Source organism: Hemitrygon akajei, chromosome 13 (assembly GCF_048418815.1).
Source record: "Hemitrygon akajei chromosome 13, sHemAka1.3, whole genome shotgun sequence".
NCBI lineage: Eukaryota > Metazoa > Chordata > Chondrichthyes > Myliobatiformes > Dasyatidae > Hemitrygon > Hemitrygon akajei.
The window spans coordinates 27047847-27072064 of record NC_133136.1 but is presented as its reverse complement, the minus strand read 5'-3'; the positions used below and the strand labels follow the sequence as shown (position 1 = coordinate 27072064).

The 24218-nt window shown below is 41.0% G+C and overlaps 1 protein-coding gene across 2 annotated transcripts; it reads right to left on the bottom strand.

Moving 5' to 3' along the window:
• Positions 1-898: 898 nt before the first annotated feature.
• On the bottom strand, positions 899-22198 carry LOC140737723 (uncharacterized HIT-like protein Synpcc7942_1390). Of its 2 annotated transcripts, none has more exons than XM_073064298.1 (6): positions 22002-22198; positions 19473-19628; positions 18831-18935; positions 18444-18516; positions 15579-15712; positions 899-4563 (listed from the first exon to the last, which is right to left on the bottom strand). In XM_073064298.1, exons 1-5 carry the CDS (start codon positions 22104-22106, stop codon positions 15621-15623), a joined length of 531 nt encoding a protein of 176 aa, XP_072920399.1. In that variant the 5' UTR covers positions 22107-22198; the 3' UTR covers positions 899-4563; positions 15579-15620. The 2 variants fall into 2 exon arrangements, with proteins under 2 accessions (XP_072920399.1, XP_072920398.1); XM_073064297.1 differs by lacking the exon at positions 899-4563 and adding an exon at positions 14118-15098.
• Positions 22199-24218: the final 2020 nt, after the last annotated feature.

Genomic DNA, 24218 nt, shown 5'->3' with positions numbered 1-24218 from the left:
CCCATACCGATATGTTGGTTCCTGGCCTCCTCTTGTGCCACGAAGAAGGCCCCTTCAGAGTGGAGGAGCAACTCCTTATATTCTATCTGGGTAGCCTCCAATCCAAAAACATAAATATCGATTTCTTCTTCTGGTGAAAATTTCCCTCCCACTCCCCTCTTCTTCTGTTGCCCACTCGAGCTTCTTATTTCTTCTCACCTGCCTGTTTAACCTCCCAATTGGTCTCCTCCTTCCCTTTCTCCTATGGTCCACTCTCCTCTCCTATCAGATACCTTCCTCTCCAGCCCTTTACCTTTCCCACCGCACCTGGCTTCACCCATCACCTTCTAGCTATCCCCTTTCTCCTCCCCCCACCTTTTTATTCTGCCATCTTCCCCCTTCCTTTCGAGTCCTGAAGAATGGTCTCAGAGTGAATGTCGACTGTTCATTTCCATGAATGCTGCCTGACCTGCTGAGTTACTCCAGCATTTTGTGTGTGTTACTCACAATATGTTGCCCTGCCCACATAATAATTATCTTTTTCATCATTTGAGAGGCACCATAAAAAACATCTGCTTGTCTTGTAATGAAAGGATCTGTAATCTATTGCCTTTCGTCACTGCTGTACTGAATTGAATTACCTAAAATCAAGGAGGATTGGGTGGGAAATTAATTTTGTTTTCTTATGGAGAGTATAAGCTCTAATAATGTAATACTAATGTTTTCAATTAATTTGAGGGTTTTTTTTAAATCACGTTGGTATCAGGTTCTAGTATTGATCTTTCTCTCCCCTCCCCTCCTCTTGCAACATAGGATCATAGTTTCACATGCTTCCACTCTTGACAGATGAGTCAACTTTTCCCAGTTGTGCAAACTTTGCCTCTTTTCTGCAAAGGTTGTTTGGATGATGACAGTGGCATTGGTTCAAAGTAAATTTATTATTAAAGTACATATGTCACCATATACAACCATGAGATCCACTTTCATGTGGGCAAACTCAGTAAGTACAAGAGCCATAATCAATGAAAGACTGCACCCCACAGGATAGACAAAATATCAATGTGCAAAAGACAACAAACTGTGCAAATACAAAATTTAAAAATAATAAATAAATAACACTGAGAACATGAGACAAATCAAATCATTGAAAATGAGTCCATAGGTTGTGGGAACGGTTCAGTGATGGGGCGAGTAAAGTTGAGAGAAGTTATCCCAACTAGTTCAAGAGCCTGATGGCTATGGGCTAACAACTGTTCCTGAACCTGGTGGTATGAGTCCTGTACGTCCTTCCCGAAGGCAGCAGCAAGAAGAGTGAGAGTATAAGTATATGGAGAGTATAAGCTCTAATAATGAACAGAATGAGGAAAATGTTGCTTTCTCTAGTCATTAACAACAAAAATGTTAAAATGAATCATTTTAAAAGAGAAAGGTAAATAATTTACAGATGCTCAGCATTGAATTTGCCTGCAATGTCCGAAGATTAGGAAAAATAATGACCAGCTATCCCAAGCAAGTGCATCTAAGCAATCACTGGGTGAGGACTAGGATAAGTGTGAAATACAAGGTCACTCATAGTAAAAAGCCCTCTGAAACTTAGCGTCTGGTCCAAATGGTGATTTCAGGTTACCCACTCCCCTTACCTTCTTCCACCAGCTCACCCAGAATCTCCCTCACTTTGTTCACCTTTTCCATCTGAATCCTTCATTTCCTAGGCACATTATCCACCCACCCATCACCCACATACCTACATTACCTTGCTTTCTTCTATCTTGGCTCACCTTTCCCAATTGGTTCCATCCTTCCATAATCCCTGTCTTTCCTGGTTCCACTTGCTACCTACCAAACACTGTCTTTACCCTTCCCCCCTTCCCCTTCCCCACCTCCAACCTGCCCAGCTCTGTCTGCCTAAAAAAAACTTTTTTTTCTTCCCCTTCTCATGTTTCCACCGTACAGCCTCTATCTCAGTACTCCCCCTCCACCCCTCCCTCACCTGGCTCTATCTTCCCTTCATTTGGTTCAACTCATCTCCAGCCAGCCTCCTTCTCACTGCTTTTTTTCACTTCTATACATTGGCTCTCTTCCCTTTACACTCTCAATGTCACAACCATGGATGCTGCTGTAGGGTCTATGTGCCCACTGAGGGGGGGGGGGGCTGCACAACAGGTTCGATAATCACATTCATGGGAATGAATGTTCCAGCTAATTAGTGTTCCATTATGGTGGTATTTAACTCTCTTCTTTTCATTCTAGCCTTGTCGAGACTTTACCAAAAGCACAGCAACATTCACGTTCCCTGTTACCCTCATCCTTGTCCAGGAGAGAAGACTACCATTTCGACTGATGCTGTCAAGGAGGGATATTCATTTATTATTACTTACTGGTTCCAGCCACAGTATTGGCTTTTAACTTTCAGTTTGAGAGTTTTAGTTAACAGCCCTGTTGGCTAGCATTTACTGTTTTTCTTTTCCTTTAAATCCTGCACAGTTCTCATTAAAGTCGGTGAACAGTTAACCTGCTTCAGTGTCTGTCTCTCTCCACACTTAGGCCATATCCAAACGTTTTGACCCTCAGTCCTGATGTAGGCTCTCGACCTGAACTGTTAACCATCTATTTGCCTCCACAGCTGCTCCCTGATCTGCTAAATTCTTCCAGCAGTTTATATTTTTCTCCATAATTCAGCATCTGTAGAATCTCCTGTCTCTAGTGTAAAGATGTTCACTTATGATTCCTCATAAATTTTCTATACTTAATCAGTTTGCAGTTAGGAAAGAATCTGCTTGTGATGCAAGTTTACTGTGAATAACTCACTTTTTTAATACAGAAACATGGAATGATATTACTCCAAAAAATGACTGAGAAAATAATTTCTCTGCTAGGTAGCTCCCTGTTTACAATTAGGTTCTCTATTTTCCTTTCTACCCAATACCATTTTAATTTTGCTTCCAGGCTTCCAGATTAAAGCCCATCAGTGTTCAAACTCCAGCCTAGTTCTTCTTTTATGTTATTCTTTCAGATTTCCTTTTCTTTGATGCATTCAGAAGTGTAGCAATTGCAGGTAAGATCAGCAATTATTGTCTTTATCTCTGTGGTGAACTACATATACCTGTCTGGACACGCCCCCTGATGACTGCTCCTGTGGCTCCTCCCACAGACCCCGGTATAAAGGCGATTGGGGTCTCAGTCTCTAGGATGCAGTATGGTGGTCACTCACAGCTCGTTCCTTCTTCCAGTCAATAAAAGCCGATACCTCGCTTTTACGTCTCAGAGTGAGTTATTGATGGTGCATCAATCTCCCCTCATTTGAACAGCTGTTAACAGGCAACCACACTACAGCAGAGATGAAGGTGATCTCTGCAGATCTCATTAAGTGTGGCAAATTTCATTTCCCAAAGAACATTAATCGGTTTTCAGAACAAGTTAATTTCAAGATCATGATTATTCCTCATACTTAGATTATATTTAATCAGTTAATTTTTTTTTAAAAAAACATTTGTCAAGGTGAAATTTGTCTCCCAATCATCATCCAGGTCTCTAGATTATAGTACAGCAATTTAAATCTTACCAAAAAGGTTTCCCTCCCCTCTTTGAAGATATTATGGCATCTGCTTCAAACTGGTTTTCAGGTTGCACATCATTTCAAGTTATAAAATTCTCATGTTGCCTTCAGTTCTTTAGCAAACAGTTTAAAAACCTTTGTGCTCTGGTTAATATCTATCTGGTTCACACATAGAAAGAAGCAGTTTGGCCCATCAAGTCTATGCTGACATTCAGAGCAATTCCATTCTGCCACTAATTGTCCCTGCAATCTATTCTCCCTTTATTTCCCTTCCCCTCCAGATTCCACTAATCACATGCACACAGGAGAAACATACTGAGACTATCCTAACAGCCCACAAACCTTCGGGACATTGAGGGAAACTGGTGGGGTGGGATGGGGTAAGGTGTGGAAGATGATGAACCCACTCAGTCACAAGGAGAACGTGCAAATTCCACACTAACAGTATCAGAGATCAGGATTGAACGCAATCCTGTTGTGAGACAGCAGTTCTACTACATCGTGCTGCTCTCCTTACAAAAGAAATCCTTTCTGATTTATTCCCTCAAAATTATGATTTTGAGAAAGCCTTTAAAATCTAAGGAATAAAACAACAGCCTTTCCATATCACCGAACTTTTGTACTTTCTCCCTGTGAACATGTGGGTTTCCTCCAGGTGCTCCGATTTCCTCCCACAGTCCAAAGACATATTGATTGGTAGGTCAATTGGTCATTGTAAATTGTCCTGTGTTTAGGCTAGGATTAAATCGGGGGATTGATGGACGGCATGGCTGGAAGGGGCTGTTCTACACTGTATCTGAATAAAAAAATAAAATCCACTACTACTTTCACTGAAGCATTCTATCTGACTCTCCCTGTGCTTACCAAAATGCCTCTACTTTCTTCTTACTGTGATGTGTTGAAATAAACAAAGTAATCCAGTAAGTCCTAAACAGTATTTTGGATAAAGACTTAACATAACTTCCTTGCTTGGCTGAAAGTGTTCAACGTGTATTTCTTCAGATGTCATGGGAATGTATCTGCGGTATCTAAATAACAAAGGGAATAATTTGCATGGTCATTCATTTTAAATCAACATTTGTCCATAGCCATCTGGTTTGAATCATGAAATTCAGAATATTAACCTAGCCATGCTTCTAATGCATTTGGCCTTTCAAATCTCCAGCAATCATCTATAATGTTTCAAGGAAGCCCTTAAGAGTGCTTTTCATTTAGACTCAACACACTCGCAATGAGGTTCGGGATGTGGTCAACTCTTCCAAACAGCTTGGATCTCCAGACACAATACACTCACTGTGTTCTGATGGGTTCAATGTGTAACTGGTCCATTTTGAATGACCTACATTATCTGTGTGTCTCACAGACTCAATCGCAGCTTCTATCTCACAGTTGTCAGACTCTTGAATGATCCTCCCATGTGCTACATAAGAACATAAGAAATAAGAGCAGGAGTAGGTCATCTGGCCTATCGAGCCTGCTCTGCCATTCAATAAGATCATGAATAAGATTGAAAAACCATTGGATATGATTCAATAAGAACACAAACTCTTTAACGCCTGATCTTCCAATCAATGTCACCTTTGCACTTTATTTATCTACTGTATTTGCATTGCTCTTTATTTATAATTGCACCACTATATCCTGCACTATCTTCTTACTAGCTGATGTAATTCATCATGGCATGATCTCTTTGTAAGTCACTTGAATCATAGCTTTTCACTGTATCTTAGTACATGCGACAATAATAAACCAATGGTTCGTTTTTATAAAGGTGATGTTACATCATGAGACTTAGAACCAATTATTTACAACAGTTTTCCATGACAATGGTCATCAGCAAAGAAAATGGGATGTTTCTCACAAAATAGGTTTATTACAATAGTGAATGATAAATGTGGTTTGACAACACAGAGGAGTGAGGTTTCACTGCTGCGGGATTGAGAAGATTGGCGCTCCCTTCCATCTTTTCATTCTGTGTGAGATGAGCAAGCAAATGAGGAGAAAGTCCAGGATGAAATATGGGTTGATGGATTTCACTTATGAGCTTTTCAAGGATAACAAAGGGAATTCTACAGCACTGTTTAGTGACATATTGGAGAATCTTCAGTCCCCTCAGTCTATGCGACTTCCAGTACTGAAGAAGGGTCCTGGCCCAAAACATTGACTGTATTATTCATTTCCATAGATGTTGCCTCACCTACTGAGTTCCTCCAGCATTTTGTGTGTGTAACCTTTAGAGTATTTCCGTTGGTCACATTACCCACCTTATTTTTCCCTTCAACTGGTAATCTTTCAAATCCCCATCAACCTTCCCTCAATTCGCATGCCAGTCACCCATACTTGGGTCATTTTCAGAAGCCAATTAATCTAACAACCCAATAAATGAAAATCTGTAGTTGCTGGAAATCAAGAATAAAATTCAAAAATTGTAGAAACCTTCTTTTCCCCCTTTTTGCAGGATGAACAGAGACTTGGACCTGAAACAGTAATTATTTTACTTTACTCACATGCCAAGTGTTTCCAGTGTTTTCTGTTTTTAACCCTAATAATCAGCACATACTGTGGATGTAATGAGACAAAACTAGAAATCTTGGGAATAAACCAAAGCTGTCACAGAGACAACATCACCTTCATACACACAGAACTAGAGGGCAGGATTTAGTGGGATTTAAAATTAATGTAAAGATTAATTTTACATTAATGTTTAACCTAGGTTAAAAACAAACTTTGACAATGATGAATTTCCAAGAGACGTAATTGATTCATGGAACTTGAGGTTACTTAGAACTGCCAAAGTCAGCTGAAAAAAAATCTATATCAGCAAGGAAATATTTTAAATTAAATTGCTCAGTTTTAAATTTAACCCACAAAATTGCTCAATTTTAAATTTAACCCACAAAATTCAACACTTTGTACTCTCTGCACATTGTTACTGCAAAACACAAAAGTTTCCATCATTTATGTGAACGACAAGATATCTGATTCTGATTCACTTGAAACACTTATTATTTAACTATCTTAATTCATATTTTTATTTTGAACATCCAACGATAGGAGGGGTCACTGACTCAGAACATTGGCTCTGTTTCTTTCTCCACAGATGCTGTTTGCGCACTTCCAGCATTTCCAGGTTTTGTTTCAGATATCCAAAACCTGCAGAATTCTACTTTGCCATACCTGTCTCACTCTGATGCGAGGCTATCCACATTAACTGCGCTTTTATTTCTCTCCACATGTGCTATCTGATATGTTGGACTTCTTGTTTTATATTTCCAGTAGCCACTATGTTCTTTTTGTTCAAACCCATCTTGTGGAATGACTGAATCAGCTGATACAGTGTCCAACTCCATTTTAATTAATTTGCCGTTCACTTCTGTGGTATGTCTTACTGCTTGCCTATTGTTAGTGTTCACTTGTAAATCTCAAGACCATCCAGTCCTGTGTCACACTCATCATTATCAGATTTTTCATCAACAGTATGCAGATTAGTGCTCTTTTCAAAACTGTAACTCAATTTGTTGTTGTTTTTTTCTCTTCCAGCTGCAGTCCATTTATTTTCATCTGCCAACAAGCTCTTTGTGTCCTACTTTGTTGCATTTTCTGCAAGTTTCACTTTTAAACCTGCATTGGTTCGGTGAATGTGAGCCCCTGCCACAACAATAACACAATATGTTTGGCAGGCTGGTTTCTATTTCAACATTTCAATTTTGTTCATGCTCACTTTCATTCTAGACTGCAACTTTTTTTTCAACTACTCTTTCAAATGTATGTTATGCTACAGTTAGGCGCCATTTTTGAATGCTTTCCTGTAAGATTCCACTAAGTTAGTAATCTCTCAGTGCATTATTAAGTCCATTATCAAACTAACAACGCTCAGACTTTTAAATTCAGCCATGTACGCTCAAATGGACTTGCCTTCCTTTTGATTCTGCTTATAAAATCCAAAGCTGTTCTGCAACCAACAAAGGTTTCAGTTCTAGATGTTGTACTTTCACGATATCAGCAAAGCTCATTTCGGCTGGTTCAGTTGGATCAGTTAACTTTTTTTTAAGCAGCCTTTAAACCCAATGCACTCAGCAAAACTAGCACCCATTTCTCATCAGCTATTTCATTTGCTTCTAAAATCTATTCAATTAGCTCAGCTTACATGCCCGTTGAACAATCAAACATGTCAATTTTTCCAATGTAGCCGGACATTTCTGCTCTTTCTTTCATGATTATTATCACCCAATACTCATGTTTATGAACCTGTGATTTCTTCTGCTTTCTGCCTTTTTTCACTTGACAGTCTGTTTGCTTTTGCGAACCGACACGTGCCATGCTGCTTTTCATTACTTGACCGTTTCTCACTGAGCTTCTTTATAACTCAAACATCTTGCTGTGCTTCAACAGGTAGGTAGTTGTCTTCGTTTCATTTTTTAAATACCTTGTCGCCACTGTTATGTTTTGTAAATCCAAAACATAAAACTAATTTAAAGGAAAAGATGGAGAATCCAAAATGCCAGTCCAACTTAGTTTTTACTTTAAGTGAGGCGCACACGTATCACATCGTAGTGTCATGACAGCTTGGTCGTTTTGTCCTGGTCTGAGTGAGCTCTGACCTTGGCCACTGCTAACTGGGACGATAAAACCACAATGTGCAATAAATTTGAGGAATTCACCACTGAGATGCGTCGGGTTTTTGACCATCCAGAAAGTGGAAGGGAGACAGCAGATTGGATACTTCGCCTACATCAAGGCTCAGGCACGATGCTGGATTACACTGTGGAATTCAGGACCCTTGCAGCTGGAACGTGAAAGCATTGCTGGCCCATTATCATCATGGCCTCTGGGAGCACACAGAAGATGAGCTGTCTACCCACCCAGGAGATGCACATGGACCTCAAAAGCCTTACCACTCTGCTCTCTGAATTGACTAGTGTCTTATGGAATGACCCTCCAGATCATCAGCCAGAATCTCATTTCTGTTCCCAGAACCATTTCAGACTGCAGATCCTCATCTTCAATGCCTCCAGAACCCATGCAGTTAGGGAGAGTTCCCTTAACCCCTCAAGAGTGTGAGTATTGTTGGAGAAACAACCTGTACGCTTACTACTGAGCCACTAATCACCCATGCATCAAATACCCACTATCTCCGGGAAAACGGCACCATCAGGTAGTGACAAGGGACCCTCTATCTGATAAGTTCTCCCAGCTGCTTATTCCAGCACCATAGCCTGATTCACTCTCTCTGTCCTTCTCTACACCCCAAAGGCTCTACGTACAAAAGAGGCTCTAGTCTAGTGGATTCCCACACTACAGGCAACTTTCTGGGTCAGACTCTGTGTGTGCAACATGGACTCCCTACCAGGCCTATCTGTCATCCCTTCTGCATCACATCTATTGATGGGCGTCCATTTGGGTCTGGGATGGTCAGTGCAAGCACACGGCTTGAGTACATGAGCATTGGAGAGCACCGTGAGTCCATTCAGTTCCTCATTGACACAACCAACACTCCTCTCATCTTGGGTTACCCCTCGCTCTCCACTCATGACTCTCACTTTGCCTGCCATCTGGTTCACTGCTGGAGACCCGCCTGCCTGCAACTCCCGCTGACCTCACCACGTAAATCCGTGGTAATGGAGGACACCCTTGACCTCACCAAACTCCCAAAGGAATACCATGACCTAGCCGTCGCTTTCAGTAAAAGGGAGGTCTGCACCCTGCTGACTCACAGGCCACATGACTGCATGACCAACTTCCTCCTGGAGACCACCCCTCCTTGAGATCCTCTGTTCTCCCTCTCCCCGAGACCCAAGCCCTGAATGACTACATCGCTGAAGTACAACTTCATTCAGTCATCCAAGTCCCCAGCTGATGCAGGGTTTTCCTTTATTAAGAAATGTTGGAAGCCACTGTTTTTTTAATAATAATTTTTATAAGATTTGTACTTTTTAAGAAACTCGTGTATTTTTTACAGTATGTTGTGGCTCATCCCCACTCACTGGCAGAAAGTGGTATAGCAGCTAAACTAATGGTTTGCCACCTCTCTCACTTTCATTGGCTAAGTATTAGCACATTACCCATATGATGTAATTGTTTTAATTATGTAGTCTATTAACTTGTTTATCCTAAGAAACTTCTTATCTAATCTATGAAAATGATGGATTTTTCAGAGGCACCATCTTGGCTTCTTCTTGTATCTTTCATTTTCACATTCATTCTACCACTCAGTATCATTTTTCAGCTCTCTATTTAGTTTGCTGAGTATTTGTATGCTTGTACTCTAAAATAAACTGAAATCGTGGAATTAAGACTATTCGTCATTCCTGACTAAGGATTAGAAAATAAAGAGAGATCCAACAGAAGAAAGATAGTGGTCTTTGTCCCTGCATTGACTACCGTAGACTCAGCAAATCACCATTAAGAACCATTACTCTCTCCCCTTGATGGATAGCACATTCAAACACTCCACAGGACCTAGGTCTTCACCAAATTTGATCTACAGAGCATGTACAACCTGATCTGCATCCACCAGAGGGATGATTGGAAGATACTGTTCATAACACCCACTGGCAACTACAAATACTTGGTAATGCCTTTCGGACTTTCCAACAGTACAGCCACCTTCCAAGCCTTCATCAATAAGATCCTCTGAGATTTTGATAGATATGTTCAAAGGTATGCATTTGTCTGCCTAAACAACATCCTCATCTTCTCAAAGGACCCCCGAGGCCACATCTGTCACATCGGTCAGCATTCAGCATCTTCTTGAAAAGCAACTGCACTGCAAGTTAGCAAAATGCCAGTTCCACATCCAGGCATTACCATAGTGGGTTACGTCCTTTCACCCCAAAGCATAATCATGGACCCAGAGAAAGTGTGTGCCATCATTGAATGGCCCTGACTGCACTTCCTCAACCAGCCACAGTGCTTCTTATATTTCTCCAGCTTCTACTGCCAGTTCATTAGAAACTATAGACAAATTGCTGGTCCTCTCACATCACCTACCTCACGGATAACCTTGTCCGCTACTGTGGACCTTGATTTCGAGGAGCTCAAGAGACACGTCACTGCCACGCCCATTTCCACCATCCTAACCCTCTGGAGATTTTGTGATAGAGGTAGGCGCATCTGACATGAGCACAGGGGCCATCTTCTCCCAGCAAGGACCAGACAGGAAGACACACCCTTGTGCATTCTCATGCAAGTTCAACTCTACATAGTGTTGTTATGGAGTTTGAGACAGGGAGCCACTCACCATCAAACGGACCTTGGAGGAATGGAGGCATTTTCTGATGGGGAACCACTGGATCCTTTCTGATCTAGACTGACTGCCAGAAACTCATTTCGATTCAGCAGACCCACCAACTCAACATACATCTGGTTTGCTGGGAACTCTACTTCAAGCAATTCAACTTCACCATGTCCTACCCAGTTCCAATAACACTAAGGTGGATGCCCTGTCATGATAGTTCAACTCAGCAGAAACTGAGATCAACCATCAGCCCATCATTCCATCCTCTCAGATTCTCACCCTGATAGTTTGGGACTTTACAAGCTAGATCCACCGGGCTCTACAACATGAGCCTGCTTCAGTCAACACACCAGGCATGGCCATCAGCATTGTGTTCGGAGACATTCCAGTGGGCCCAATTCTAACCCCTCTCTAGTTGTCCAGGCGCATGACAGACTCTGGATTTTCTGTTTGCCACCTTCAGATGGAGGCACCATGGTCATGAGAGAGGTGGACTGGTTCTCCAAAGCAGCCCACTTCATTGCTCTTCCCAAAATTCTGACAGCCACTGAGATGGTAGACCTGGTTCTCCAACAAGCAGTTTGCCTCCACGGCTTCCCCCAGGACATAGTGTTGCACTGGGGCCTACAATTCGTCTCCCACTTCTGGCGAGTTTTCTGCTCTCTCCTCTGCACCTCAGTGAATCTGTCCTCTGGCTATCATCCGCAGACTACAGAGAGTCAGAAAGAATCAATCAGCAAGTGGAGAATTTTGTGCGATGCTTCTCCGCCCCTAACCTTTCCACATGAGGCTGGCTGTTCACTAAGTGAACAATAGTTGTGGATGAAGCTGGTTCTGTCAGTTTTATCTCGAATCCATCACTTAACGAGGAGTTCCACTGGAACCGTCCGGATCACACTTGGCCGTCAGGTGCCAGCCATGGGGTTGGGTGGGGGGGAGGTGTGGGGGGAGTCCTGTTAGGCCAGTACAGGCTGGCACATCCCAGTCTCCACCCAGTTAACAAGAATCACCTACCACTCATTTCCAACTCATCACCTGCAGCCTATTTAAACCGAACTCTCATCCACAATCCTTGTTTGCTCAACAAACCAGCCAGCTTCAACCAGTTATTCCTAGTCATTCATTACTTTGTTGCCTTGGTGTGTTTAGTAGTTTAGTATCTGTTCTCTCTTGTTTTATGGCCTCTCATGACTTATTATTTTACAGTTTATTAGTAAAATTATCACTCACTGCTAAATTGTCTCTGCTGCTCTGCATTTGGGTCAAGCCTCCTCTACACTTCCTGACAGACTTGGTGTACACAGACATTTGTAGCAATGAGTTCCACTGAATCACTACCTTCCGGTGAAAGAAGTTCCTCCTCATCTCTGTTCTAAAGGGATGTCCTTCTACTCTGAGGCTGTGTCCTCTGGTACTAGACTCTCCCACTATTACTATCAGATTTACTATCAATAACATACGACACTATATTTATTATTATGTAGTAGCATGACAGTACAAAAAGCATAAAAATATACAAATTCAAAAATACATAAATACTACCAAAAAAGGGACAAATAAGGTAGCGTTCACGGGTTGTTTTAAAAAAAAATACCCATAGAGGGATGATTTCTTTGTGCTGGTCCTATTCATTCTTGCAAAATAAAAATGCAACCTCGAACAGATCTATCTCTCTTTGGCCCAGGAGTATGTGTACTTTGCTGGAAAATCGAGAGGAATATTGCTCTTGACTGTAGCTTCAACAGTGAGCATGGCTGTATCTTGTCCTCTGTATTGCCCTCCAGCGGTGAATGTGTTTCTGGGTGCATTTGCCTCTGCAGTTATTTTGATCGACAGTGGAAGTATAGCTTAAGCTCCTTTGGCCAGATCATGAACTTTCCTGTACAGTGCTAGAATTTTTAGAACATGTGACATTAATGCAGACCTTCTGTTCCTTAATTCTGCAAAATCAGCCTGCAATTTTCCTTTAAATACCTTTATTTTTATTATCCATATTGCAGACAACAATTTGCACCAGATTTTTCTTTAAGCCATTTCTACCCAATTGTCATAAGAACATAAACAGAAAGATTACACCTCTGGGTGCCATCCTGTTCCACCATTCCACAGGATTTTGGCTAATCTCACCCCATACCACCTTCTCCTATCAATCCAATGCTCATAAATTTTAAAAAAAACATTAAATTTCATTACCATTTAGTAGCATTTCACTCAACAAATGGTTCAAACAATATGTGATTAAAACAGAAATTGAACTATTATAAGCATTAGTTTTTACAACAAGTGTTTTTCTTTCAGCATTATATAACTGCAAGTTCACTCAGTGGCTCCCTCCTGTAACTGATAAAGTAGCCATATTGTGCGTTCAGAGATGCTCTTCTGCACATCACTAATGAAACGTGGTTATTTGAGTTATCGTCATCTTTATGGTAGCATGAACCAATCTTGCCATTCTCCTCTGATCTCTCTCAGCAGCAAGGCGTTTTTGCACACAGAACTGCCACTCATAGGATTTTTTTTTTTTGCTTTTCACACCCTTCTCTGTAAACTCTAGCAACAGATGTGCACAAAAATCTCAGGATATCAGCAGCCTCCGAGATATTCAAACTACCTCATCTGATACCAACAATTATTCAGTCACTTAGATCATATTTCATGCTTATTTTGAGGTTTGGTCAAAACAACAACTGAACCACTTGACCATGTCTGCATGTTTTTATGCACTGAATTGCTGGCCCATGATTTGCTGATTAGATATTTGCATTAACAAGGTGTACGGGTATACCTAATAAAGTGGCCAATGAGTGTATTTGTGGCAAGCAAAGCTGATTTTCTTTCCCTTCATCTCCTCGCAGATTCTGTTGCTCATCTGTGGCCAATTAACCTATTCAACATGCACATGTTCTGGATGTGGGAGCGTGCAAGCTCAATACAAGCAAAGCTCCACAGCGCTGTGAGGCGCTGTTCACAAAGTACACGTGCAGAGGGCCTACCGTCATGTAGCAGCCATCTGGGTAACAAAGATTCACCCTTTTCGATTTTATAAATCTTTACCTAACACAATTAAGATATGGAATTAACTTTGCTCGACAGTATTTACGTGCAAAAAAAAGCACAAAATTCATTTTTCACAACTTGCATTTTCTCGATGCACGTACAGATGACAAAGCTTTTACAAAAATATCTCAACGTAGAGCATTTTCTGGGAACGCAATCCTCCTGCATGGTTTCCTGTATTTTTTAAATCTTCATATTTCATATATTAACTCCACATATATCATACATTAGGTTTTCAGTGCTGGAGGAGTTGTTCAGGCTTAGCATGCCATTAAAGACTCGGTAACACCTCATTCAATATGATTTAATCAATTCTTTCATCTTTACAGCAAGAGTAACGCAGTTATTCTTGATTTTCATTTTAAAATGCCTTTAAAGCTAATTCAAAGTGATGGTACCATTTCATCTGGAAACCAAACTATTGCTGACATGTCATGAAATAAACACTAAGCATGAGATGCAGTTGTTACAGTCATTCAGCTGATAATCTTCCACATGCATCTCATTCTATAGTGTGTCCTCAGCCTGTGAAGACGTACAGGCCTGTGACTTTCCTCAGCATTATCGATGGAGAGTTCAAATATAAAATGCAATAACAACTCCTAAATGGTCCATAATTAGGACATAAATTTGAGATTTTATTACAGATTTAACAAGGACATTGTTTTTATCATTGTGACATTGTTTCGGGACAAGAGTAATTTAGAGGAACCCATTGTTTTTGGTGTCAATCAACAAACTTGTAAAACTTTCCATGGATGGCCACAAGGCTGAGCTCATGAATTCACCTCTGCTCAATTGCAAACTGCATGGTCCATCCCTTAGCAGTGCATAGACAGAGCAATGCAAGGTTGTTCTCAGGCTTCGGATATTATAGCATAGTCCCATTAGAGCACATCAGTTTTTGGCCATCTGCCTTTAGGTTCCGAGCTGGTTCACGGCATTTCGGGGGGTACAATTCTTCTCTCCTTTGCTCTGCCATTTGACCTTGTCAAGAGCAAACACAATTGCCTGTGGATATTTGTGGTATTAATATTGGCAAACTGTCTTGTGATGAGTAAGTCCTGTATGGCTTCAGGTGTTTAATACAGTAGCTTGACTCCGTTATAAGGCTGCTGGCATGCTCTGTTTATTGCTTCCTGCCTCCTTGGCTGGCAACAACTCTCCAGTCAGGATGTACAAGCTTTAATTACAAGAAATTCTGCAGATGCTGGAAATCTAAAGCAATGCACATAAGATGCTGGAGAAACTCAGCAGGTCAGGCAGCATCTATGGAAATGAATAAACAGTCAACTTTTCTGGCTGAGTCCCTCCTTCAAGACATGAAAGTTTATGACATCTATTGGATTATATCAAACAGTGATAATTCTACAGTTGATTCTGCATTGCTTTTCTGAAACATTCACACACAAGGTGAGAATACAGCTTTGGAATAACTTCAGTAGAGGGTGATGTCCTAACTGTGGGCAAGTGTGCCCCCCATTTTCAAATCTCTAATTTTCTGGATATTATTTTATTGTATTTCTTAAACCTACAGAAACTTGAAGGGTTGGTGATTATGCAGCTTTAAATGTAATAGCAACAGGATTCCTGTTACAAAGTGATAAAACATATGAGAACAACATTTTTTTTAAAGCAAGTGGATACAATTTCAGCATTACTTTGTAAAGTGTGTCTTCTAATCTGGTCAGATACTTATTTCCATAAGAAGTAAATCCAATAAAATATTTAAGAGACTGAAGGACTAACTCAGATCACAGTGACAGGAGACCAGTTCTGTCGCACATTCTTCTAACCAGGGGGCCAGCCCATCTGACGACCTCCAATCACATGGATGTGTAAGTGGTACACAGACTGTGCTCCATTCTTCCCATCATTAATCACTATGAAGAGAAAAAGTACGTTGTAAGAAAACCCACCAACATCTGAGGTTGCTACTTCCCCTGAGGTTGGGTGAATCTAGAACCAGAGGTCACAGGTTAAGGGTGAAAGGTGAAATGTTTAAGAAGAACCCAATGGAAACGTCCTCACTCAGAGGGTGATGAGAGTGTGGAACAGGCTGCCAGCGGAAGTGGTGGATGCGGGTTCAATTTCAGCATTTAACAGAGGTTTGGTGAAGTACATGGATGGGCAGGGTATCAAGGGCTATGGTTCGGGTGCGGGTTGATGGGACTAGGCAGGCTAAAAGCTCAGCATGAACTACATGGGCTGAAAGACCTGTTTCTGTGCTGTGTCCTGACTGACTATGATTCTCTGAATAAGTAAAAAATAACCAATAGATCATTCTATTAACACTTTTGTCCAGGTATGGAAGCAAGTGGAATTCATAATTTTTTTTCTTCTCAGCCAAGTTTACAGCTGTTTGATACCCTCTCCGACTCACTCAACTGCCGATCATTCACTTGCGTGTCCAGGTGTTTTCACCATGCAGTATATTGCACCATGGTGTTTACGGACAGCGATAAAAGTATCTGACTCGTACCCTGACTAGCGTGATGGGTGCACGATAATGTCCTGGGAGTCCCAAGACAGGAGGGACTGGGTTCTCCAGCAATACTTGGGAATGGTCATTGATGAATTTCTTTGGGGAAAAACATCTATTTTCAGTTACATAATACTGTGGGAGGACATAAGTTTAAGGTCAGAAGTGAAGAGATTTAAAAGGGACATCAGGGGCATCTTCTTCACATAGAGGGGGAAGGTGTGAATTTAAAATGAGCCGTCAGAAATCTTGGTTGAGCTAGGCTCATTAGCAACATTTAAAAGCCATCTAGACAAGTACACGGATCGGAGAGCTTTCAAGGCCTATGCGGGCTGATGGGACTAGCTCAGTGGGCAACACAGTCCGCATGGACAATTGTGGAATGCTGGTAGCTCGGGTTGGCTACTTGAAAGTTTGGTTGATCGCCGAGCTTGGCAAAAATGTTTGCAGATGTTTCAGGTCCAATCGAGAAGCCATCATCAGCGTGCAGTTGAGGGTGTTGTCTCCTCAGAATGCCAGCTTATATACTCCGGGGTCCTGATGGATATTGATTACACGTCATGATCTGGTTGGCTGGTTTAAAACACTGTGAACAGTTTAGCAGTAGAAGATTCTAACTGGCTAGCTTCGAGGGAGGTCCGTTGAAAACTGGCGATTCGTTGATTGTTGACGTTGTTTCTATTTTCTGCGTAAGGGTTCATATACCAGATTTATGTTGACGTGTTTGTTGATGGATCCTTCTATAGAAAACCATGCTTTGAGAAATTCTTGTTCTTGCTTGAGTCAAGACTTTGGCTGTCATCGAGTTGAAATGGTTTCCTTCTTCATTTTCATGAGCTGATACTAGCAAGAGTGAGTCGTGCCTTCTGCTCGCTAGCCAACCACATCACAACGTGTAATCAATATCCATCCGGACCCTGGAGGAGTATATAAGCCGGCATTCTGAGGAGACAACACCCTCAACTGCGCACTGATGACAGCTACTTGATTGGAGCCGAAACATCTGCAAACATTTTGCCAAGTTCAGATTTCAACCAAACTTCCAAACAGATCAACAATGCCCATGACCCATCATCCCTCCCTCCCACAGGCAAATTCTCTAAGAACCTCTTTTGCAAAACCATGATCTCTGCCAAAAAGACACCTCAACTGTTTCCAGGTGAGATTCAGCACAACGAGTATCACATCAAGAAACCAGGACATAGCCAATGTATTTCTCTGACAACAACACTGGCTTTGTAAAATACAACAATATGTTTGTATTCATATTGTATTTTAGATATTTGAGGCAGTCCAACTGGTGAAAAAGGAGATAAATCTCTGTGCTGGAAGCTTCAGAGGATTATGTAAACTTGGAGAAGGCTGGGGTCATTTGTCAGCACCCCACGTTGCCTGTTAATAATCAACTATGTATAGATATCTGCAAAGTACAAGGTTCAAAAATGCTCATGAAACATTAATATAAAGTTTGCAATTTCAGTTAAAAAATCAGAAAATGTGTTAAATGTTTAAGAAAATATTAGAATTTTTAACAAAGTTGTTAGTATGTCGTCACCTCACTGCTCTGCAGTCCAGGGATGCTACTGCCTCTCTGAGGCAGTCTGGATTTGTTGTTTCTAAGCAGTGACTTCTTCAGAATGAGAATCAGATTCAGGATCATTATTACCGACATATGTTGTGAAATCTGTTATTCTGCTGTAGCAGTACAGTGCAACACTTAAGAAATTTTTTTTTGCGGTTGTGCAAAAAGAGATTAAAAAGTGAGATTTTGTTCATGGGTTCATGGTCCATTCAGAAATCTGATGGCAGAGAGGAAGAAGCTGTTCTTAAAATATTGGGAGTGTGTGTGTTAGGTACACCTGCTTCCTCCACGAAGGTGGCAAAGAGACAAGGCCACGTCCTGGATGATGGGGGTCCTTAATGACGCACATCACCTTCTTGAGGCATCACATGTCATCGATGGGGAAACTTGTGTCCATGCTGCAGGAAGGTATACCTGTCACTAGCTCTGACCCAAGCACATCATGATGCTCCTTAGTCTTATTACATATGAAAATACTATCTTATTCATTCCTTCAATTAGAAAATGTTTACAACATTTCCATTTACTCATACAACTTTCGCAGACTTACCCACTCTGTAGCCATCTGTGAGCCCTTCTTTCTTTGCAAGGTTTTTAGCCACTATCAATAAATGTCCCAGAAGCTGTTGGTACAATGAAAAATAAAGCTTAGATCACAATCAAAATGCTTCTGTTTGATCAATGTTCTAACAATGCTAAGGTGACTCCAAATCTACATTTACTTCCTTGCTGTAGTCTGCATCTTTTCATTCCTCCTTAAATTTAATATTCACATTGTTTGCCATCAACATTTATATTACAACAATATGCAATTTACATTGTGCTCTTAAAATATTCCAAGGTTCTATCAAACAAAATCTGGGATCAAGTCACATCAGAAAATAAAAGAACAGGTGACAATAATTACATTCTATGTATAGCAACTATCCTCTGTTACCTCCTTGTCATCATCTGCTGTGGCACTAATTCGTGGTATCGGCACTTTGGGTATCACAAGAAAGTGAACTGGACCCTGAGGATTTATGTCTCTGAAAGACAGGCACTGCAAAGAAGATACAGTAAATAGACAGAATCAAACAATAAAATATTATTAACAGTTACTTTGTTGACTGCCATGTGCTAGCTTGAAATTCTCCCATTTTGTTTATTACACTCAGGTCACAACAGATTCAGCAGAACTTTCTTATTTTTGCAACAAAGATTAACATACCATTTGTCTGCCAAATTGTTTGTTGCATCTTTAATTTACTACTTGTGTCCCATGAACTGACACACCAAGATCCCTATGTTTATCAAAATCTACTAGCTTCTTGCCATTTAGAACATATTTTTCCCTATACTTCTTCTCAAAGTGCACAACCTAATTTTTACACATTAGACTTCTTGTCTTCTTGTTTAACTTAGCTACAGCTAATTTTCCCTCTCGCTTGGGATCAGGAGTTAAGCTACTATACCAGTTATATCAGCCATAAACATGAACCTGGAATATAAATTATATTGGTGCATGATTCAAATAAGTAAGGGCATCAGGATCACTTCAATACACAAGTAAAATGGAATTCAGTACATGGAAATATACCTGATCATCTTCGTAAATAATATCAGCAGAAATCGATTTATCAATGATTTTTGAGAATAATGTAGGTGGTTGATCTCCATATTTCTTCCTTGCTTCATCAGCCAACTTTGCTTTCAGCACTTCATCATCATTAACATTTGATGAACAGTAGCCTTTCTAAATGTGGAAAGGAATAAAAGTTTAACATGTGTTTCAGAGGCATTATTTCTTATTTCGTAATACAGCACAGAACAGGCCCCTCCAGCCCAACGAGCCACAAAGGCCAGCAACTCACCTATTTAACCCTAGCCTAATCACAGGACAATTTACAACATCCAATTAACCTAGTGACCGGTACGTGTTTGTACTGTGGGAGGAAACTGGAGCGCCCGCAGAAAACTCACATGTTCACAGGGAGGACGTACAAACGAGGATGCCGGAAATGAACTCCGCCTCCAACGCCCCAAACTTTAACCTCATCGTGCTAACCACCACGCTACGGGGCGCCCCTTCAGCCAGTGTGAGTAACATCAAAGTTCAAAGTAAATGTAAAAGTGAATTTATTATCAAAGTATGTACAGTATATGTGACCATGTACTTCCTTGAGGTTCGTTTACTTGCCATCATTCACAGTAAAACAAAGGAATCAATGAAAAACAGCTACACACAAAGACTGTAACTGCAGCTCAACCTCTATACAAGCTAGACCCTGAAGACCTAGCAGGGCTTAACCCTTGTCTTTTGGAGAAATGTATTGAACATGGGCACACCTCAAGGATATGTACTTGCACCACTACTCTACTCTCTCTACACTCATGAGCATGCAACTAAGCATAACCTAAGCAGCATTTATAAATTCACAGATGATACCTTTGTTGGTACAATCTCAGCTAGTAATGAGGAGACAGGAGTGAGATAGATCAGCTAGTTGAGTGGTGTCACAACAACCTTGCATTCAATATTAAGGAGGTGGTACGGAAGCCTGAAGAAAAGATAAAGATTAGCTTTACTTATCACTGAAATCGAAATATCGATACAGTGAAATGTGTCATTTGTGTCAAATCAAATCAGCGAGGATTGTGCTGGGCAGCCCGCAAATGTCACCAAGCATCAACACAGCATCAACAATTACTCACTAATGGTAATTGTACATTCCAAAGACATACGCAGGAGGAAACTAGAGCACCTGGGTGAAAGCCCACGTTACAGGAAGACAAACTCCTTACAGAATTGAACCTGGGCTGCTGGCACTGTAGTAGCAGTATGCTGTCCATTGTGCTACCATGCCACCCACATTCAATGTTACCCAAACAGCTTCTTCCCCACCATCAGATTTCCTCCGGTGCTCTGGTTTCCTCCCACTTTCTGAAGACGTGTAGGTTAGGGTTAGTGAGTTGTCAGCTTGCTATGCTGGTGTCAGAAGTATGAAACACTTAAGGGCTGTCCCCAGCACATTTAGTCATTGGTGTTGGTCACTGGCGCAAAACAATGCATTTCGCTGTATGTTTTTATGTACTTTTGACAAATAAAACTGATCTTTAAACTTCCTCAGATTCATCAGGATATTGCCTGGGATGAAGCAGTTCATTTATAGGGGAAGACATGAGAAGCTTTGTGTTCTCTCTGGAGCAAGGGCACGATTTAGGTATATAAAATTACAAGTGGTATAGATAATTAATCTGATCAACCATACTAATTAGCCCCCTCCACCCCCACTGTTTATTATCCATCACACTACATTGTAAACACTTTAAACTGCTTTTTTTGTTTACATTGTAAATGCATGCTAGTATTTATGTACACGTTATTGCATATCTATATTTCAACTTTCTATTTTAGTTAATTCTTTATTGAGTGTTTTTGTTGCACGTCACGCCCACACTCCATAGCAAATTCCTAATGTAGTACACGTAAATGGGTATGGTGAATAAAGTTGATCCTTGATAGAGCAGACTGCAGTTTAAAAAATTCCTCAGATTTAGACAGGATTAATGGAACCTTCTTCACACAGAGAATGAGAAGTGTCCGGAATGTATTGCCTGAGAGAACAGCTGAAGCTGAATCGCTGAAAGCATTTAAGATGTGTCTGGATGAACACTTGAACCGCTTCGGCATTGAGGGTTATGGGATTTAACAGTGTCCACTGGATGACATGGACGAGCGGCCTAGTTCCATGCTCTATGATTCGCTTTCAAACTCCCGTTACCCAAATCTTAACCAATCCTGCACTGAGCAAGACGCTTGAATTGTTGGGATCTCTCAAAAGGTTGCAGATGACAGAAGAGGCGCACCGCTTAAGGATTTAAAATATAAGGCTGCAGTAAAATAAGAGGGGATCACAAGGGAGAGTTACCTACAATTTTTCAAGTAACAACCCCAGCCGCCGAACTCCGAAACACTTGGCGTTTCATGAGTTCCATTTGTTAAACGTGCAGTGCTATTGGCTCGACCGAGTGGAGGTGATTCACTTTGACCCCTGATTGGGGAGGGAAGCTTGTCAGCCGTGTCAACTCTAATCCGCGGCGCCGGCCCTTGCCCCGGATTCCCTACCTCCGCACAGGCGCCGAGTCTGGGCGCAAGCAATGTCGCAGTCAGACCGAGAATACTGCGGACAGCAGACACCCTGGGCCGCCCCAGTGCAACAACCCGGCTCATTCTGCAAGCTTTCACCCCGCCTACGTCCGAGCAGGCTTGCCAGTCATTCTTCGCGGACCCTTTATCCGCAAGCAGCTCCTGGTTGGTTAATTTAAGCCATGTGGCTTGAACTAGTGCGCAAGAGCGGTACTCAACGATATGGGTAAATAGAAATTCGATGGTGCCAATACACTATAGATAAAATTTCATGCACTTGGTAAATAAAATGAAATGCAGTAAATAAGTCAGGTAGAAGGAAATTATATAATGTTAATTTTGTACAATTTATGTTTGTGCAAATGTATCTGTCACCTTCTAGCTAGTCCTCCTTCCCCTACCCCCACCCTTTTATTCTGGCGTCTTCCCCCTTCCTTTCCTGAAGAAGGGTCTCGGCCTAAAACGTCGAATTTTTATTCATTTCTGTAGATGCTGCTTGACCTGCTGAGTTCCACCAGCATTTAGTGTGTGTTGTATATCTGATGCTATGTGCCCAAACAAATTCTCATTTCACCTATGCGAACGTGTACTTGTGCATTTGACAATTAATTCGGCTTTCGTTTTAAATGTAAATATAAAGAAAATACAGGAAGCATTAGCAGGTCTGAATGCAGAAACAGCATATCAGGTCTATTATTTGAATGTTCTGACATTCTTAGTAAATTCACAATGATGTCAAAATGATTACGAATGAACATTGTATTTGAACAAAGCCTTATGAAAATAACAAAATAACGTGCCACATTTTCTCTAGTCTCATCAAACTACACTCTACTATCGAGTCCAATTCTCATTCATGAGAAAAATAGATTCAAGGACTAGATGCAACTCATTCGGGATGAATCCTTACCCTAACACCTGTGTGGAAAGACCACAGAAATCAGACCTTTACCCTGGTAGGTAAAATAATACAGACAGTTACATTAAACTAAACAGTGGAACAAACCAACAGATCAAGCTAAGGCAGATAAAGTTTAAGACATACCTGAAAGACCCCAGAGAATCATTAATAACATTTATAAGGAGTGAAAACAAATAAAATGAATTTAAAAGATGGTATGATGATGCTCATCAGAATACAAGTCCATAAGATAATTAACAGAATTGGGCCATACAAAGGCTTCTCCACCAATTAATCATGGTAATTTTTTTCCCAATCCCACTCTCTTGTCCTCTCCATTTGATCTTAACTCCTTCACCAATCAAGAATTTATCAACCTTTGCCTTAAATGACTTGGTCTGCAGAGTCCTCTGTGGCAGATAATTCCAGGAATTCACCAACCTGCTGGCTGAAGAAACTCCTTTTTATCTATTTTAATGCCTCTTTATTCTGAGGACATGCCCTCAGCGATAATGTTTCCATTAGTATGAGTCTATGATTCATTTCCACTTTATCTGGACCTTTCAATATCCAGGTTTCAGTGAGATTTCCCCCTTCATTCTTCTGAACGCCATCCAAAGCAGGCCCAAGCCGTCAAACACCCCCTCATATGATAAGCCTGGAATTGTTCTTGTGAACTTCTTCTGGACCCACTCCAGGACCTGCACACCTGTCCAGGTGCAGCACAGTAGTTAGCACCACACTGTATAGTACAGGTGACCCAGGTTCAATTCCCACCACGTCCAGTAAGGAGCTTGTATATTCTCCCCGTGACTGTGTGGGTTTCCTCCCACAGTCCAAAGAGGTATCGGTTAATTGGTCATTGTAAATTATCCTGTGATTACGATCAGATTGAAACATTAGGGGATTGCTGGACAGCAATATTCAAAGGGACAGAAGGGCCTATTGCTCACTGTATGTTAATAAACAAAAACAAAATACACCCACATATGGGGCCCAAAATTGCTCACAGTATTCCAAATGCAATCGGACCAATGGCTTCTGTACCTCACAGCAGTGTCATACTTCAAGCAGCCTGCCATCTAGTGTTAACAATTCAGTTTAACAGTAAAATTCCTTTACAGCACTGTCTGAAAATTGGAGTTCTAATAGTTCCTAGCCAAATGTATACTGTATTAACTGCAATCTTTGGAATATTTGACACATTTAAAGAGGTCCATAAAATACTTAATGGCTCCCTGATTTAAGATGGTCCTGAAATAGAATTTAAGCCCTGAATCATACCTCTTATTGTA